At 52.6% G+C, this 18,504-nt stretch overlaps 5 protein-coding genes across 5 annotated transcripts; 2 read left to right on the plus strand and 3 right to left on the minus strand.

Annotated features, from left to right (window-relative positions):
* On the plus strand, window positions 1-1,518 carry CGGC5_v007111 (Mannitol 2-dehydrogenase; the record flags this gene model as incomplete). Its single annotated transcript, XM_032024392.1, has 1 exon — window positions 1-1,518. The coding sequence occupies one exon, from the start codon at window positions 1-3 to the stop codon at window positions 1,516-1,518; it is 1,518 nt and encodes a 505-aa protein (XP_031878996.1).
* Window positions 1,519-3,130: 1,612 nt separating this feature from the next.
* Window positions 3,131-5,041, plus strand: CGGC5_v007112 (uncharacterized protein; the record flags this gene model as incomplete). The annotated part of the gene is made up of 2 exons (XM_032024393.1): window positions 3,131-4,028; window positions 4,077-5,041. 2 exons carry the CDS (start codon window positions 3,131-3,133, stop codon window positions 5,039-5,041), a joined length of 1,863 nt encoding a protein of 620 aa, XP_031878934.1.
* Window positions 5,042-5,728: 687 nt separating this feature from the next.
* Window positions 5,729-10,614, minus strand: CGGC5_v007113 (Vegetative incompatibility protein HET-E-1; the record flags this gene model as incomplete). The annotated part of the gene is made up of 4 exons (XM_066151800.1): window positions 5,729-8,041; window positions 8,104-9,837; window positions 9,892-10,092; window positions 10,138-10,614. 4 exons carry the CDS (start codon window positions 10,612-10,614, stop codon window positions 5,729-5,731), a joined length of 4,725 nt encoding a protein of 1,574 aa, XP_066008809.1.
* Window positions 10,615-13,491: 2,877 nt separating this feature from the next.
* CGGC5_v007114 (Vegetative incompatibility protein HET-E-1) lies at window positions 13,492-14,839 on the minus strand (the record flags this gene model as incomplete). Its single annotated transcript, XM_032024395.2, has 3 exons — window positions 13,492-13,953; window positions 14,009-14,442; window positions 14,500-14,839. The coding sequence occupies 3 exons, from the start codon at window positions 14,837-14,839 to the stop codon at window positions 13,492-13,494; spliced, it is 1,236 nt and encodes a 411-aa protein (XP_031878989.2).
* Window positions 14,840-15,375: 536 nt separating this feature from the next.
* CGGC5_v007115 (Vegetative incompatibility protein HET-E-1) lies at window positions 15,376-16,674 on the minus strand (the record flags this gene model as incomplete). Its single annotated transcript, XM_032024396.1, has 2 exons — window positions 15,376-15,650; window positions 15,762-16,674. 2 exons carry the CDS (start codon window positions 16,672-16,674, stop codon window positions 15,376-15,378), a joined length of 1,188 nt encoding a protein of 395 aa, XP_031878896.1.
* Between the last annotated feature and the right edge of the window lie 1,830 nt (window positions 16,675-18,504).

An 18,504-nucleotide genomic window follows, 5' to 3' on the forward strand; every position in this document is an offset into this window, starting at 1 on the left:
ATGCCTCACAGCACGGAGTCCCTCAAGCTCACCAGCGCCAACTTGTCCACGTTCGCTTCGCAGCAGGGTGAGAGGAGCGTCAAGACGCCGACCTACGCCCGCGATGGCGTGAAGCACGGCATCGTCCACGTCGGCGTCGGCGGCTTCCACCGCGCCCATCTCGCCGTCTACGTCGACCAGCTCATGCAGAAGCACGACCTGCGCGACTGGGCCATCTGCGGCGTCGGCCTGCGCCCCAACGACGCCGCCATGCGCGACGTCCTCGAGGCCCAGGACCACCTCTACACCGTCATCGAGCGCTCCGCAAAGGGCAGCTTCGCCAACGTCGTCGGCAGCATCACGGGCTTCCTCTACGCCCCCGACGACCGCGAGGCCGTCATCGCCAAGATGGCCAGCCCGGACACCCACATCGTGTCCCTGACGATCACTGAGAGCGGGTACTACTACAACGAGAACACGCACGAGATGCACGCCGACCACCCGGACATCGTGCACGATCTTGCTAACGGCGACGCCCCCGTGAGCACGTTCGGCTTCCTGTACGCCGCGCTGGCGAGGCGCCACGCCGCGGGCCTGAAGCCCTTCACCGTGATGAGCTGCGACAACATGCAGAAGAACGGCAGCATCACTCGGCACATGCTGCAGTCGTTCGCGCGGCTGCGCGGGGACGCGGCGGTGGCGGAGTGGATCGCGGCGGAGGGCGCGTTCCCGAACGCGATGGTGGACCGCATCACGCCGAGCACCTCCCAGGCGGATATCGCCTCGCTGGCGGCCAAGTTCGGCGTCGAGGACGCGTGGCCGGTCGTCACGGAGCCGTTCATGCAGTGGGTCATCGAGGACAAGTTCAGCGACGGGCGCCCGCCGTTCGAGAAGGTCGGCGTGCAGGTCGTCGAGGGCGTGCACGAGGTCGAGCAGTTTGAGAAGCACAAGCTGCGCCTGCTGAACGCGAGCCACTCGGCGATGGCGTACCCGGGCCAGCTGGCGGGCTTCAAGTACGTGCACGAGGTGATGGAGCACCCCGTCTACAGGCAGTTTGTGTGGCAGATGATGCAGCAGGAGGTGAAGCCTCTGCTGCCCGAGATTGCGGGGGTCGATATCGACGAGTACTGCAACACGCTGATGGAGCGGTTCTCGAACCCGACCATCATGGACGGCATCCCGCGCGTGGCGCTGGGCGCGTCGGGCAAGATCCCGCAGTTCATCATGCCGTCGATCGCGGAGCAGATCTGGGTTACCGGCCCGTTCAGGAGGCTGTGCTTCGTGGCGGGCGCGTGGTTCCGCTACATCAACGGCGTGGACGACAAGGGCGAGAACTTTGAGGTCGATGACCCGATGAAGGAGGAGCTGCAGGCGCTGGCGAAGGCGGGCGGCAACCACCCGGGCCAGCTGCTGACGATCAAGCACCTGTTTGGTGATGACTTGCGCGGCGACGAGCGCTTCGTGAACGAGGTCGCCAAGGCGATGGAGTTGATTGCCAAGGACGGTGTCATGGCTACGCTCCCCAAGTACGTCGACTAAAGAGGTCTGACGTTTGTTTTACTACATGCAACAACCAAAAAACTTCACGGCTTTCATGATATGGATAGATGGGATTTTGAACCTAGATGGGATAGACCTGTTACAGATGGGATAGACCTGAGATGATGCAGCGATTATGAGTGGACTATTTTGATAGAATTAATACTACTGGAGGATATGAACATTTCTCGCGTCTTCTGAAATTTCTTCGTGTGATCAATTGTGATCAATATGGTGAGTGAGAATCCCAGATGAGTGCTTTGTTGAGTAAAATGAAACGGTTTCAGTTGCAGACATGATCTCTGTCAACGCAAGCCTCAGCCCGTCAACCACCACTAAGGGTGATGGCGGGATGTGGTCCAGCAAAAGCGGTGAGTCCCAGAAAACAAACCCACGATGGTGCTCTTTCTCTCCAGCTTTCTCCAGATGGGAATTCTCTGGAGAAGCCGATGCCGGTTCAGGGGCTGGACTCTGGCGGGAGCAAGGGGGCAGATGCATCGTGACCTGCTCACAGGGGCCAGGGTTGGTTCCGGTTGGGGCCAAAGGGCCTGATCCGTTTGGGCCGAGACGGGGTCTCTCAGCCTCCCCGGGTGATCACCTGAGTTGATGAAACTTTTTAATGCAAGAGAAACGGAAATGAACAGAATAAAACAAATGACATTGAGTAATGCAGATGGATGCGGGATGAACTGCACGTGGTCCATCGTCTCGAGGGAAGGAGACAACAGAAGGAAGATGCAGCTGCTGTTGGGTTGACGTGCTTGCCCTCCCCGGGCAGTCACTGAGTGCGCTTGCACCTGCCTGCTGCCATTGGCTTCGGGACACCTTCCCCCTATCTGCGCTGCGACCCAGGCCAGGTCCTGCCCCCCGACCGGCAGCGGCGACCCTCCAACCGACGGGCACCGTGACACCGTGGGCCGTGGGCCGTGGCACGGTATCCGTACCGTAGGCGGCGGCCCCTTCCACGGCTGCGTCCAGTCCCTTGGAACCAGACGGAAGGAACGGTCTCCACAAAGTGGATGTCACGTGCATGGATCGCCCCCAGCGATGCCGTTTGACGCAGCCCGTGCTTTTAGCGAGCCAATGACAGCAGGAGAGTCACGATTAGCTAAGCTTGTGTCGCATCGCGTCGCGTTCGTTCTCTCTTACGTTATCAGTCCCGTTACCAGCAGATAGGCGCAACCCGCCAATTAGGTGCTGCTGTCTACTGCTGCTTGCTGCTTGCTGCAGGAAAAAGAGGCAACACACACCACCAAGAGGCCAAAGCTCCTCTTCCTTCCCCGAACCTAAGCTGACGTGACGGGTTCGCCGTAAACCCATCAGCGCACTTCACGTACAATCTCCGACTCCGAATCGCCCCCAATCGCAACCGCGTCGCAGATATCTGTCCCTGCCAATTGACCGCATACGCCTCTGTCGCGGTCAAACAACCCATTTTGGCAGCTTATCCATCAACAACGTCACCAACATCCACCGGATCGCGCGAGCAAAGGTAAGCGCAAACAACCTCCGACCCGCGACACGTCGTTATCCGTTATCCCACGGCTTCCGAGGAGGGAACGTTTGCACTAATCTGTCAACATCACGAAATAGCTCACCCAACACCGACACCATGGCCAGACTCAGCGAATCGCCAGCCAACGGCGCGAGTGGGGGAGGCTCCCAGCCCGCGAACAAGCACCAGATCACACTCAAGAACGGCGCCCTCGGCGGCTTCCTCTCCTCGCCCGCCAAGCCCTCCAGATCGCAGTCGCCACATGCCAACAAACGCCTCAAGAGCCTGACCAGCCCCCGATCAGACGCATCGCGCTCGCTGTCCCCCGTCCCGCGCCTGCCGGGACAAGCAGCTCTCAGCTCTCCCGTGCGCAAGGCTTTTGGCGAGGTCGTTACTGCTGGAGGTGCTGGCGCGGACGAGATGGACACGAGCGAGGACCGCGGCACGCCTGCCGATGTTGTGATTTCCGCTCCTGCTGCCGAGACGCCCATGGAATCTACGCCGACGCCTACTGCGCCCACGGCGGACATGGCGACCTCTGATGCAGAGAAGAGCGCAGCGGCTACGCCTGAGCCGATTGTTCCGCGCCCGACCGGCGGCGTGGTTTCTTCTGTGTCGAAGAAGCTCACCAACGTCTTTAACAACTTCACTGGTGCGCGCAACGGAACAGCCAGCGTCACGACGACTTTTGAGCAGACGATTGTGAGCCGGAAGCGCAGCAGAGAGCCAGAGGCTGAGGAGACGCCTGCTCCTCTCGAGGAAACGCCTGCGCCTGCGGAGAAGGAGACCCCCAAAGAGAAAGAGCCCGCCGAGAAAAAGATTGCGAAGGAGGCTGAGCCTGTCGAGAAGGATACTGCTGAGAAGACCGAGGTCGCCGAGAAGCAGACTACGGAGGAGCCTGAGCCTGCTGACGTCACCATGGGCGCAAACGACACCAACGTCGAGCTCGGCAACCAGCTTGAGGAGGATGTTGCTGCGGAGCGCGCGAAAAGCCCTGTCAAGGAGTCATTGCCTCGTAAGATTGTCTACTCGTCGTTGTGAACTAATTACTAATGTCTTGCAGCTGCTCCTAGACCTACCTCCGCTGCTGGCGAGATCAGCGTCACCACTGACGCCGACAACGCGGACACGATCCAAGCCGCTGAGACGACCAAGCCAGCGCCCAAGGCTGCCCCCAAGGCCGCACCGAAGGCCGCGGCGAAGGCCACACCAAAAGTCACACTCAAGTCCGCACCAAAGATCACACTGAAGGCCAAGGCCGCCCCCAAGACCGCCCTCAAGCCTGCGCCTGAACCCGCGGCCGAAGAGGAAGACGAGACAATGGTCGACGACCCTGAGAAGGGCCTGTTCGTGCTCGACACCATCATCGGCCACCGCAAGGATCCCAAGGACAAGACTCTCTTCCAGATGCACGTCCGCTGGAAGCACGATGAGCCGAGCTGGGAGCCCGAGAGCAACATCCAGGAGGATGCCGAGGAGGCGCTCTTCGAATACTGGGACAGCGTCAAGGGCGGCCGTTTGGGTGCTATGGCTGACAAGGATCTGTGGCACGTCCTTCGTGTTGAGAAGCACAAGCAGAAGCCTACGGGCAAGGTGGAGCTGTACGTCGCCTGGACTGGATCTCCCGACCGATCGTGGGAGCCTGAGGAGAATGTCACGCAGTTTGCTCGCGAGCTTGTGGAAGACTACTGGGCTTCCAAGGGCGGTCGCGACAAGGTGATCAAGCCCATCGCCGCGCCTGCGAAGAGAGGCCGTGGCCGTCCTCGCAAGGAGTCGGTGGTCGAGGATGCTCCCAAGGCGGCCCCCAAGGCAGCTCCGAAGGCGAAGGCCAAGGAAGTCAAGGAAGCCGAGGAGCCTGCGCCGAAGAAGCCCCGCGCCGGACGAAAGAAGGTTCCGGAGGAAGCAGAGGCGCCAGTTGAGGCCACAAAGAGTGCCGAGCCGGAGAAGGCTTCCGAACAGACGGAAACCGATGGAGAGCCGCCAAAGAAGCGCGGCCGTGGTCGCCCCAAGAAGACACCCGTTTCATGAGTTGGTCCGGCCGTGCCTACGCTCTAGCGGTTTGATACAGAAGATTATAGACATTTGGGGTCCCGGAGGAGACGGGAGATTTGGGTCACGAGGCTTACTGGCTAAATTTGCTATTTGGGGTGAGCTGTGGGGATTCTGATGAAAGAAGGGGCCTTAGGACGATGAGTCTGAACTGTGTATTGTACGTTGTACGTTTTCCTCATGTTTTCCTTAGCTCAGGCGGTTCATTATCAGGCTTTCCAATACTAGGGTGATTTCAACGTTCATGTCGTGCAATGTATCCGTCACCTCAATGGATTGCAATGTGCGGTGAGACGCTGGTACACTTTGCTAGTCTGTTAGACCAACAGAGTGAATGAGATAGGTAAGGGCTTAACGGATGGTTCTTGACCTCGAGTTCGCAGCTCGCCACGAAGCGAGTGTAGTGGAGGTTGGTGTGATCTCAATGGATGGGTGTGCTGAGGTTTTGGCAATCAATCCTGTAAAAGAACTGTTACAGCCATTTTGAATTTGTATGCCATGTGTTCCCAGCTTCCAGTCACTCGCATGTGCATATTTCGGGAGGATTACAGGCTTGATGGAAGTCTTCTCATCTATGTCACTTAGATTTCCGAAGAGGAGTCCTCAGTTTTCCAATTCCTTCTCTTGCGGCTCGTTGCATGCTAGCTCCGAATACTAATTAGCAGCTTATTGTGGTGAAAAGCTCATTCGCACAACTTTTTGTCCGTCATTTTGCCATATCAACGTCAAGCCATTGATAACCGGCGTCACCGCGTTTGACATCGAGTTCAGATCCAGTCTGTAATCCAACGGAATCCTCAGCAGTCTTTTACCATTCAGTAAAACCCAGTCTAGATCGTGGCTCAAGCCGTAGCCGGAGAAGCGGAGCGCCCCTTCACTGCCTTCGCTGTGGATACCTTCCGGATCTGGTGCTTCTTTGACGGAATTCGATGAGCCGTCTGTGCCCTCGGACGTCTGCTTTGGGCTCTTCGAGCACATACAGTCTAGGCCAAAGTCATTCAAGTCCATAAACCCGAATTGAGTGTGCAGACGTGTTTTGATTCTGCCGTCGAACGATACGTGAAGATCCGGATACCTCTGGTTCTCAATTTCCAGTACGCGAGAACCAGAATTCACATCCCAAAGATAGATCTTACGGCCTGAGCTGGATGCCAGCTGCTTGCTATCTGCCGAAAAGCTAAGCGAGGTGTTGTCCATCAAGGCAAGTTCCACGGCTGCCGTTGAGATACACTGCTTTGAGCGAGTGTCCAAGATTTTGATGTCGTTCACGGAATTATTCTTGGCGATGTAGGCAAGCCATCTTCCGTCTCGTGAACAGGCAATGCGCGTGCTGCGTTCGTCTCCATAATTAAACGTCTCTGCGCAACTCCCATCAGATATGTTCCAAATCGTAATGGTTCCAAAAGCACTGATCACCAGCTGAAGATCATTCCGAAATAGCAGCGCATCGAGCTTTGCGCCGAAGGGACTTTCTGCTGTTTTGCTTTCTCCAACAGCTGCGGTGTTCAAACCGCCCTCTCCAGGAATCGCGATTCTGAAATGGGATGCCTCAATGTTGTGCAATGCGCATGTAAGGGCGTCGGTTTCTATATCCCAGATCATGATTTTGTCCATGGAAGAGACAAATGCGAGTCGCTCGTTGCGTCTTGTGAAGGCTGTGGAAGGGATGCGGTCACTCCCGTGATGCAGTTCTTTTCCGTGCCGCGTGGCATCTGTACTCCAAATCTTAATCCTTCGACTTTCTCCGTAGCATATCGCTAATTGGTTCCCATCAGAAGAGAGGCGAATGGAGCGACGCGAATCACTGGCGTGATTCTCAATTCCATGCGCCCTCCGCCCAATTGACAGGTCCCAGACTTTGATCGTCGCGTCAAAAGCAGCTGACACAAGGCGTCGGGCGTTTGGCGAGAAAGCCAGCGACTTAATGTCGTCTTCGTGGCCGCGGACCTTCCAAAACATGGCATGTGTTGCTGTGTCCCAGACATGAATGTATCGTGCAGAAGCTGCGGCGAGTAGCTCGTCATTTTTGGAGAAGACTATTGACCCAACGGCTCGAGGAGAAAACTCCCACTCGAGCGGGAACTGACTCACCAGCTTGCCAGTCTCTGCTTCCCAGAGTCGAACCGTATAATCGCTTGATGCAAGCCATCTTCCCTCATTTGAGAAGACTGCCAATTCAAGAAAATCGTCATGGCCCTCAAGCGTCCGCTGGCAGATTCCGGATGCCAAATCCCACAGCTTGACAGTTCTGTCATTCGAGGCTGACACGAGACGTCGGCCGTCTGCCGAGAATGCCGCTGACCGAATGACATCCGTATGACCCTTCAGCGTTAAAGACGGGCCATCTCCCTCTGCATGCCGAACCTTGATAGTTTGGTCCGACAACACAAATGCAATTCTTCGTTGATCAGGCGAGATTGTGGTGAATTTTGCCTCGCCCACATTGTGTTGGATCGAACGTGCGCGGGTCCCATTCGCCCGCTTCCAACCGTTCACAATTCCGTTCAGTGATCCGGAGACAAGGCTTTGATTGTCACCCGAGAAAGCTGCAAAATACACTGCTGCTGTCTTCTCAACGCCGGGTCGAAAGCCGTCAGGCTGTGTCCTATGGCCAGCGAGTGTATGTTCACAGGTCCCAGTCTCGGCATCCCAGACCTTCACAGTACCATCTTCTGAAGCAGAAGCAAGCCAGCGGCCGTCAGGAGAGTACGTCGCTGAAAGGACTTGCTTCTTGTGGTCCACCAGCGTTAGCAGGCATGCGTTCCACTCTTCGTCCGGGCCAGGTGCCACAGTGACCCACGCAGGGGCCTCGTGCTGGAAAAGTCTCCTGATAATGCTGCGTTCAGGGCTGAATATGAGAGCTGAGGCATAAAGCTGCAGTGGGGTTGTTTCGATCACGACCCTATGGTACAGAAGAAACCTGTTCGCATCTTGTACCAAATCTGTAAGTTTCTCGGCCTCTCTGCTTGCTTCTGCGTCCTGTATTGATATTAGATAGTGCTAATACACCCAGTCCAGCCTGCAGATTGCCCTGAACTCACCAAAACTGTTTTGAGCTTTTGTACCGCTTGCACCGCCTGCGGCATAAGGTGAAGAAGAGCCAAAGCCTCAATCAGATACAGAAATTTGCTTTCCAAGAAGCTCAAGATAACGGGAATCTGTTCCGGTCCGACAACTTTGCATTCCTCATCCGGAATGGAGTCAATCAAGTGGTCTACCCAATAAGCACAGACATATTTAAGACCGGCCAACGGATTAGGCTCGGGTGTCGTAATAAGTTCCAGGCGTGAATCTGGCGCCTTCAAGTCGAATATATCGCGTCTAATGGTTCCCGATAGGATCAAAACTTGTAAAGCCCTTCTGAATACGGCGTAGTGTTCATGTAGGATTCCGCGAGGAAAGACTCTCTCGAATGCTCCGTATTTCTCGTCTTGTAGGAAGTCCTTGGCTGATTGGTGCACGAAGTAAATTGTTCCGTCTTGGAGATTAAGAAACGACCCGCATGAATTGATGACCTGTTTCAACACTTCCATCGCGCTGTCAGAGCTTGCCGGCAATCTCACCATGGAAACAAGCTCCTCGATCTTAACAGGGCGCTTCAAAACAGAGACAATGGCCAATATAGCGGTGCATAACTTTGCGTCCCTGGAAGTGGCTATATGGTCGAACGTTCGCTCGTAAAGGTCCTCAAGGCCTGGAGGAAACGTCCCCAGGACTTCTATGACGTGATCCTTTCGAGTGACGGTGCCGCCCGAAAGTTCCTGGCAGACAAGGGCCACCCAGAGGAAAGTTCCGTTTGAGTTTTCGACGAGGTGCTTCTCGACTTCAAAGCGGGTTGCGTCGTCATACTTCTTACGCATAGCGAGGTCCTCCACCTTTTGATGAATGTATGCACGCACCGCCCTGGCGATTGTCTCTTGATTCGTCTCGAGGGATAGAGTGCATCGACTTGCGGTATCACCTCCAAGCGCTTCGTCGATGTCCCACAAGTTGCGACTCGAAACGACTACCTTGACATTAGATGTGCCTGATAGCCGGTTAAGAAAGTCCAGAAGCTTCGGCCGATCCTCTAAACATTCGTCGAGAGCATCCACAATCAATAAAACTCCATCCAGGATCGGGTCGCTGAGAATTGACCCAAGGATTTCTGACATGACCTGCCAGGCGTTTCGACCCTCGAAACGTCGCTTGCCACCATCATCATACTGCTTTCGAACGTAGGCGAGGAGCCGTGGGTATTGCTTTACTAAATGATAGATCAACCCTCTGAGGACGGCTGTCGCATTGTTCAAGTCTCTCTCCGTAGCTTGGCAAAAGAAGTAGCACAGCCGATGGAATGGGTCTTGCTCCAGTTCTTGAATGATGCCGCAGAGAAGCATGGTCTTTCCCTTGCCTGGATCACCTCTGATCCAGAGTCGATGATTTTGTTTATCTGATTGCCAGCGCTGGAAGTAGCTGATGATCCAACTGTACGAATCCGGAAGAAGACCTCCTTTTGCATTCATAATGCGCTCCCTATCGTGTCGTGGGTCCGTGAGGAAGAGGTCATGTAGGCATTGCTTGTCTTCCTGATCATGTCTCATTTCCTCCAGAATTCTGGTTTGTTGTCGAATGGAAATTGTGGCCCGCTCAAGCTCTTTGTATTGAAGACTTGCACCACTGGACATGATTTCAAGATGACCAAGAACAACTTGGGTATTGAAAGTTTCCGAGTCGTCTCGAATGACCATTTCGGCTGCCTTGATGTCATCGAGCTGGCCATTCCAATCGTCCAGCTTGATAACATCTCGGAAAAAGACGACAAACTGGCTGCGCTAATAGCGGCATACGCTTTTCATTTGATACAGGAGAAGCTTCTGGTAGAGTTCTGTAAGGTGCCTCTCGAGTTGCTGTCGAAGTCCGGATCTGCGGTTAGGGCCATCTTCGTCGACCAGAAGACTAGCAAGATTCCAGTACCATTCCATTCGCGATACGACGTACATGATACCGGAGCGGTTGATGCCTGGCTCAGTGAAGGGATTGGACAGGATCTGTCATCGTCCAGTGATGGCACGTGACTCCCAGGAGCTACTGACCTCAAATGCGAAACAAACGCCAATCCAAGCAATTGCTCCTTCCGGGCTGGTTTGCACAGCCTTTCCTATCACTGCTTTGATGGGAGCAGTGATATTGATCCCCTCATTGATTCTCTGCTGTATAGCTTGAGTCTTTTCCATCTTATCAAGCCCAGTCAAGACGAGGTCTCTCATCTGGCACCATCTTCTTTCTGCGGAAGCTTCAATCTGGTTCTCAGTGGCGGCCGTTAAAGATTGCTCAGTGTCCTGGAGCCGTGCAGACAACAGCTTTTCGTATGCGTCGACAATGGCGGATTCTTGGAGTTTAAGTTCTTCGTATGCCGCATTCCACAGACGATTATGGACATTTGGTTCCGTGGTCTTGGCCGCGGGGGACGAAGGCTTGGATGTGATGGTCGGAGGAAGCGGGGAAGTGGGCGACCCCCCGTTCTTTTCTCGGCGTCTGCCCTTGAGTCTCTGGAAAAACTGAAGAGTCATCTTTCTGGGCGTGTGTGCTTTTGAAAAAGTCGTTGTGTAAGGCGGCAAAGCAATTGACAGGCTTGATCCTAACGTCGGGTGATGGCGATAGCAGCAAGGGAAGGTGAGGTAATTTCGTGTTTGACGGTGCCGGAAATGCTCGGCCGACACGATTTCTGGTCGTTGGGGTGCTGGTACTGACCTGGCTCCGTCGAGAATTTGGATTAATTGGTCGGGTCGCCATGCAGGGGACGACAAGCCTGTACGTGCCGCGTGGCTGCTTCCCGAGGTAACACTGCCAATCATGGGCTCTGCTCATCCAGCACCGCAATTCGTGCTGAAATGAAATGTAACTTTTGCGGTCGTGACACAACTGAGGGCCGTTTCCACAGTTATGTTGCTCAAGGTCGAATCGAGATCTAGCATGGCTTCTTGATTATCGGGTACCCACAACTGCACTGTTCGCACTACATAGCTATGAACTGCCAAGCTTCTTGACGCGGTCCGTATGTACTAAGCTGTGCCATCCTTGCTTTATCCCAGCGTCATGGACTTTCAGATGCCTGAGACCAATTATCAAATCCCAGCAAGATTACCTAAAATTATTTTTCCAACGACGTTAGCGTAACAGTTTCTTTGGCTTCTTATATGACCCACATGGAGAGTGGTATCTTTGGGGCCACAGAGTATTCCATCACAACGAATGGGGGTTAATGAACTTTATGACATTACCGAAGCTAGTAGACGTTTACCACAAGAAAGCAAACCGATTAGGAAACCGTAAGCAAAGAGACGGTGGCTGTGGTCTAGCTTGTGAAGATGCTAAGCTGTTACCCTGAAGTTTGAACGCGAATATCATCGGGCATCTGCGAACTCTACCTGTATGAGTTTTTTCACCAATGACAAACCATACCTAATAATCAATGTCTTTCCATCTATGATTAGTTTGTCATGTCCTTGTCAGCGAGTTGGTATTCAAAGGGAATTGGCAAGACACTCTTCCAATCTCGCAGCACCCAGTTGCTCTCGTGGCCGCTCCGGAGCTAACTAATCCCGTATCCAGAGAACAGGGCAGTATAATGGTGGTTGATACTCACTGCAAGATGTAAAACAAATCGAGAACAGTCAATGACGAGAGAAGATGCCCACTATTTAATCAGAACTGGTACTGAGGTAAACAGCTATCTTAGGCTAACATCATGGCACCAATCATGGCTCTGATAGCTCCAGCCGCAAAAGCTGATTGTACGATGATGATGCCCAAATTAATGTGGTTCCGTTTATGAACGGAGTTACAACCGGTTGATGATCATTGAAATGAAAGTCCGAGGGTATGCAAACCAGTCTTTCCCCATCCCGCATTATCCAATTCCGGCTATCGTCTGGTTTAAGGCCAATTCCATATCCAGAAAACGATATCTCCTCCAAATGGACGGGTCTGTCCGAATTGTTCGGAGAGACTGAGTGCAAGTCAAAAAATCCGAATTGGGTGTGAAGGCGTGTACTGAGATTTGCATCGAACGATACGTGCAGACGCATCTCCGTGGACAACGTCCACAAGCGGGAATTTTGGCCCAGATCCCAAACTTCAATCCGGGTGGGTGAGTTCAACAGAATCATCAGGTTATCCGGTGAGAACATGACCTGCCGGAACTCTTCGTATTCTGTATACAGCGTGCGTTCTCTTCCTCCAGCTCTGAGGTCCCAAACTTTGATAGCTGTGCTGAATCGTCCCTTTCGCTTATGACACGCGCGTACGAGCCATTGCCCGTCTGCAGAAAACGCAAGGCATAGAACCTCGCTGGAATGGTTTTTGAAAGTCTTTGTACACTCGCGCGTGTCAATATCCCAAATTTTGATCGCGTCGGATAACACCGATGCAATTTCTCGGGCATTTCGGAAGGCTACCGAGGAACGACCTTCGTTGTTGTTGGGGATTGTTTGCAGGAGGCTGCCAGAAGATGCTTTGAATATCATGATCTTGCTGGAAGTTACGCATGCAAACTTGTCTCCGTCATTGGAAAAAGCCAGACTTGAGAACTGTTCCTTTTCTAAAGAAACCAGTGATTCCTGCCAACCGGTTTCGACACTCCAGATTCCGACGGCATTGACATTTGCGGCGTAGAAAACGCTTTGACTACCATCTTGAGACGAGACCAACTGGTCGTTAATGGATTGAGATCTGGTGTGGATGGATTTGCCTGGATGCGATGATACGTCCCAGACTTTGACCTCGCCATAATCTGTAGCAGAAGCGATTCTTTGTCCGTCGGGCGAAAACGATAGCGAGGTGATAAAACAATCTGATCCATGAGTGCCGAGTTTCCATGTGGAAGCAGGGTTATTCGCAGGTTTACCCAAATCGCAAATGTTGATTTCCGACAACACAGACCATGCAAGCAGTCGGCTCCCGTTTTCGGGGGGAAACGAGACTTCTTTGCTGATATCTGCCCGATCAAGCATGATATTCTTTATCAAAGAGCCTGTGATCACATCCCAAACATATATGTTATCGTTGGCCGATGCTAGCAGACGGGAATCGGCTGAGAAGGTTATGGAGTCAACAACTCCGTCGCTATACCCTAAGGTTTGCGGAGAGTGGGTTGCCCGAAGCTGCCAGATATTGATTGTTTCTTCATCAGAAACAGTCGCAAGCATCAATCCATCCGGAGAGAAGACTGTTAGCCTTTTGTAACGCGACTTTGTTTGCGCAGGAAGCGTGTGATTCTGGGCACCAGTCTCGGCATCCCATATGAATACTTTCCCTCCTCCGTCGAGAGAGACTATTTGGCGATCATCAAACGAAAAGTCCAAAGAATAGACCTCTTTGTCCGATGCACTGATACCAATTTCCGCTTCAAAATATAGACTAAGCAAGTGAGTCCCGGTCTCTGGGTCTCAAACCTCCGCAATACGCTCACCATGTCCAATAGCGAGTTTAGCAGACTTTCCGATTCTACCAGAAAAAGCGAGCGACGTCGGGCTCTCAAAGATTTCCGGGAGTTTCCGTACTAGGATACCCGTTGCGGCGTCCCAGAGTCTAACGACTCCGTCTTCACAAGCTGATGCAAGCCATCTGCCATCTCTCGAAAAGGAGATCGAGAAGACCTCCCCGTCGTGTTGTAGGGTCTGCAGACATGAGTCCCAAGTCGGATTCAGCCCTGACAGTGTAGTAATCCAGCTAGGAATGTCATGCTTGAAATGCTTCCTGACAATGCTGTCTTCGGGGCAAAAAACAAGAGATGAAGTGTAAAGCTGTGAGGGATACCCTTCTGTTACTGCTCTATTATAGAGGACAAATCGGTTGGCATCTCGGATGAAATCTGTGAGCGCCTCTACTTCTTCGCCTCCTTGGGGTTCCTGCCTTCAAATTAGCAAACGAATTTCCATGAAGAGGTAAATATGTCTGCCTTACGATCAGCGTTCCGAGCTTTTGTATCGCTTGAATTCCCTCTGAAACGTGACCAAGCCGAATAAGAGCTTCCATCCAATAAAGAAACTTGCTTCGGAAAAAATCACTAATCTTTCGAATGATTTCCAGGTCCGTAAGCACTGGGCTCTCTCCCAATTGGGATGGCATGGATGTTAGGGGCCTCTTCATCTTCGGAAGAATCAACCCGGCTTGCAAGTGGTCAACCCAGTGAGCACAGCTGTATTTCAGACAAGCAAGTTGGTCGGATATAGGTGGTTTGGTGTCTTTCGAAGATGAATCCGGGACGTTCAGTCCAAGGATGTCGCGCCTCAGTATATGGGACTCGTGTAGTATTTTGAGAGAGTGCTGAAAGACAGAGTGGTGCCGATCAGCGATGCCAGCAAACCCTGAGAATTGCTCATCTTGTAGGAAATCCACTGCCGATTGGTGTACGAAACGTACTATTCCATCACGAAGAATCAGGAAGAACCCACAATCTCCCAAGAGCTGCTCCACAAAGCTCATATTCGCGGCTATGTGGCGTGGTAGCTCGGTAATGAGCGGAAGCTCCCATAGAGCAATAGGTCGCTTCAAGACAGAAAGGATTGCCAAAACCTTTCTGGGAAGCATGCTATGCTTCGATGTTGAAAACTCCCGTAACATTTGTCTGTACAGTGCGGTGAGGCCTTCCGGGAGGTCGTCAAGAACCATCTCGACTTCATAGCCCTGGATAGCCCCAAGTGTCTTGCAGACCAATGCCACCCATAAGAAAGTATTATTCGCGTTCTCGCTCAAGTGCCTCTCAACCATAGATCGAGTTGAGTAGTCGTACATCTTTACACTAGCCAGAAACTCCACATTCTTTTTAATGTAGTTCTGGATAGTGCTAGAGACATTGTCTTGTTGATGTTCGAGCGAGATGGAAATTTCGGTACTGGAGCTGCTTGCAAGAGCCTCTCTTACGTCTGGGATATTGCGGCTTGAAACGATCCATTTGATGAGGCTTTTAGATGACGCCCGTATGAAGCCTAGTAGCTTTCTGCGGTCTGTTACACACTCATCAAGGGCGTCCACAACTATTGTGACACCCTCTAAGCGTGAATCTTGGAATGATGACAGGAGAATATCGGACAAAGCATACCAGGTATTGGCATCTTCAAACAGCATCTTTCCTACGATGTCGTATCTTTCGCGGACCTTCAAGAGAACCCACGAATGCTTTCTTGCGAGTTGATAAAGCAGGCCTCGTATGACTGCTGTTGCATTATTCAGCCTCGAATCGGTAGCTTGACAGAAGAAGTAATAGCACACATATCCTCAAGAGAACTTTTCTCCAGGGTTTCAATAATGCCGCAGATCAACATCGTCTTTCACTTGCCTGGATCTCCTTTGATCCATAGCCTGGAGCCGTGCGGAATTGTGTTCCAACGCTGGTACTCGGGGAGGTCCAGAATCCATTGGCAGGAGCCTTCGAGAAGACCGCCTTTATCGAGTAGTATGCGTTTCATGTCGTTCACAGGATCAGTTTGGAAGAGGCCGTTGATACACTCTCTATTCTTGTTATTCTCATAATGAGTCTCTTGCCGTTTCGTGTGGCGTAAGATGGCTTCTCTCGTCTCAAGCAAGAGGTTGTGAATTTGAGGATCTACGATCAAATTTATTAGCAAGGCCGCGTCCTCTGAAGAATTTCTCATTCATAATAGCTGATAGCTCATTGATATTTAAATGCCCTATGTCAAAGACCAGAATTACCTACCGTAAAGAATGGGCTTTTCTTTCTCCACGCGCTGAGGAGTCACCACCGACAGAAGCTCCTTCCCATACGCCGCGGCCGTTGCGGCGGCGTATTCTTGCCATCTTTTATTCTTGTGAGAGTCCGAGTAATCGCAAATACCACGGATCACTAGACATGGAAACTCTTGCATCAGCCCTGCTGCCTCCATCTCAAAGCAGAGCACCCCAAGTTCCCTGCTCAGTCGATCTCGGGTCTCGGCATGCTTGATGACCTGGTTTCCTGAAGCGATGTTGCCATAGTGAGCCACCGGGTCCGTATCATCTCTTTTCTCTCGCTGCACCGTCTGCGCAGCATCGCACTCATTGCAGCCGATGTCAGGATCAACATGCTCGTATTCTGGGCGGAACAAACAGTCATTTGATTCCTCCTGATAAACGTATTTCTGCCTGATCTTTGGCTTTTGAATCTTCTCCACTGCCTCGGCCAGAAGCTGGGGCATGTCGCTTTCCCCTAGTGAATGGTTGGTTTCCACTTTGCCCGCAGCCGTCAGAAGGAGGGTGGGCGGCGCATTAAGCGACCCTATGCGTATGAACTCCCCTTCTTTTCCTGTTTTGCCCCGGTCATACTGGATCACGCCTCCGTCGACATCAGTAGGGATGCTAACAACGACGTCGCCAAGCCGAATATCGTGCGCCGAGGATGGTACTCCGCCTCCGATCCCAACCATTAGACCGAATCGAATTGATTTGAAAGTCCGGAGCATATCTTTGGCAACCGTGGCGGCCGTGACTGTTCCATAAACTCCCTTCGGGAGGCAGGCGATGACCACCTTATGGCCCTTCATTTGGCCTAGTATGTAGGCATTGTGGTCCCCGTCATCCTGCTCGACTCGGAACTCGTGAATCTCGTCTAGCATCAATTTGGCGGCCGCCATCTCGAGTGGTAGGGCACAGATCCATCCGACGGTGTATGCGTCTTTGCTGTCGACTCCGCTAGCCGCATCTTCACCTGCAGAGACTGCACTGCTGGTAGCGACGTCCATGCTGCGTGAACTACAAGTCAGTGCAAATGTCCTTAACAAGTCTTGAAATACACAGGCTCAACGTACGCAAGGCTCGGTGCTTCTCGGATTTCTTCTCATATGGATGTCGATATCAAGAGGATTGTGTGGAGGTAGACGCTTTGTCGAACGCCAAGTAGCTGGTCTCGCAAGAACAGTGAAGTTGGAGGAGATTAGGTGTGCTCGGGAAGGAAAGTCTCAAGGTCCTGGTGAAGGTCCTGGTGAAGGTCCTGGAGAAATGGATGTCTTCAGTCACTGCTGTAGACTGATGCACTTTGGTAGAGATACGGTATACCCACAACGGGAAATGTTGCAGTGGCGACTGGCGAGTCGCAACGAGTACGAGATGGGGTCGGTTTATGCTCTTCTAGCCGCCAACAGGCGCTCCTGCACATGCGAACACGGCGACCATCCAATAAACGATGACAACATGTCTGGTGTTTTCAGCTCAGCCTCCACTATGATGGGTCTTCCGGTGTGAATATTGAATGCCATGCATTTATTGATGACAATATCCAGTTAGTCCAGGTGGTCATCACTTTGCGTGCTCCTGCCTCGCCCGCCGAGCGAATCGCCATGGCAGAGTGAGTGGTCTGACGCTCACCGAAGCCTCATTATTATGTCGCCGAACGAATCGCGGTGCACGAAATGTGTGGTCTGATACTCACCGAAGTCGTGATCCCACGTCGCCAAGCATCCCTGTTCGGCTAGCCGGCCGTTGCCGCCATCTAGACTTGTCGATCATCCGTGCTTCCCTGCTTTACAAGTTCAGCTCGAGCTCCATTTGGTGATTTCCCCACTCCATGGCAGCGCGGTCCTTTTGCAAGATGTATCACAGATTGGCATGATTGCACCAGGTCGGGTATCTCGCGTGGCTGAAATATGCCCAACCATTGGCATAATTGCACAGATTCAGCCTAGCTAAATCTGTGGGTGTTTGCTGGCCAAATTCCTATTCGTCAGAGTTATGCAACGATGCTTCGACAGGCGAGAATGCATGTACCAGGACGCATAAAACTGTCATGTCTATCAATGAAGGGTGAGGGGCATGCTTGAGGTTGACGGTGCGCATGTTTCGCACAACCCATGAAGTGAGAACCTTACTTCAACCCCAAAGAGCATCAGAGGCATGGTCTTGGTGTCGTTCTCGCAGGAGCAGTTAGCTGAGTGAGGCTTGTTTACGTCAATAACGAACGTCGTTGCCTACGAGTGGTGATGTGCGGTACTTTCAACTTGGGCTGCCATGGAAGGCACAAAAGAATGGGTTGGGCGCGCCTTATCGACAGGTGGGCGGGCCTGCCTCCGCATCTCATGTGAGGAATCATCATGACGCGAGTTGTTATTAGCCACGTCGTATACCCGCAGACATGTCGTTGTATTTACACTTCGCTGTTGCACATTTGTGGCTGAGACGGTGAGAAATCTTCATGTTGGCGAGAAGGCGGGCTTGGCGAGTTGCTATTGGCTGCCCTACGAAAGTGATTTTGCTGTTGTGAACGAGCAAAAACAATTTCAGGGCAGCCAGCTAGATTAATTCCCAGAATTCTCTTTGGAACGACCGATAGGCACCCTGGATTACAGATTTTCCGAGTTCGAGACACGTTTCGTTGTACATGGCTAGGGAGCAAGTCTGAGGCGAACGTCCACCAATCCTGGCGTCCTACGGAATCCATCTTATGTGACGATCATCACACCGGCAGCGAC

This window comes from Colletotrichum fructicola, assembly GCF_000319635.2.
Source record: "Colletotrichum fructicola Nara gc5 chromosome Unknown KSG_Nara_v1_contig04, whole genome shotgun sequence".
NCBI classification, from domain to species: domain Eukaryota; kingdom Fungi; phylum Ascomycota; class Sordariomycetes; order Glomerellales; family Glomerellaceae; genus Colletotrichum; species Colletotrichum fructicola.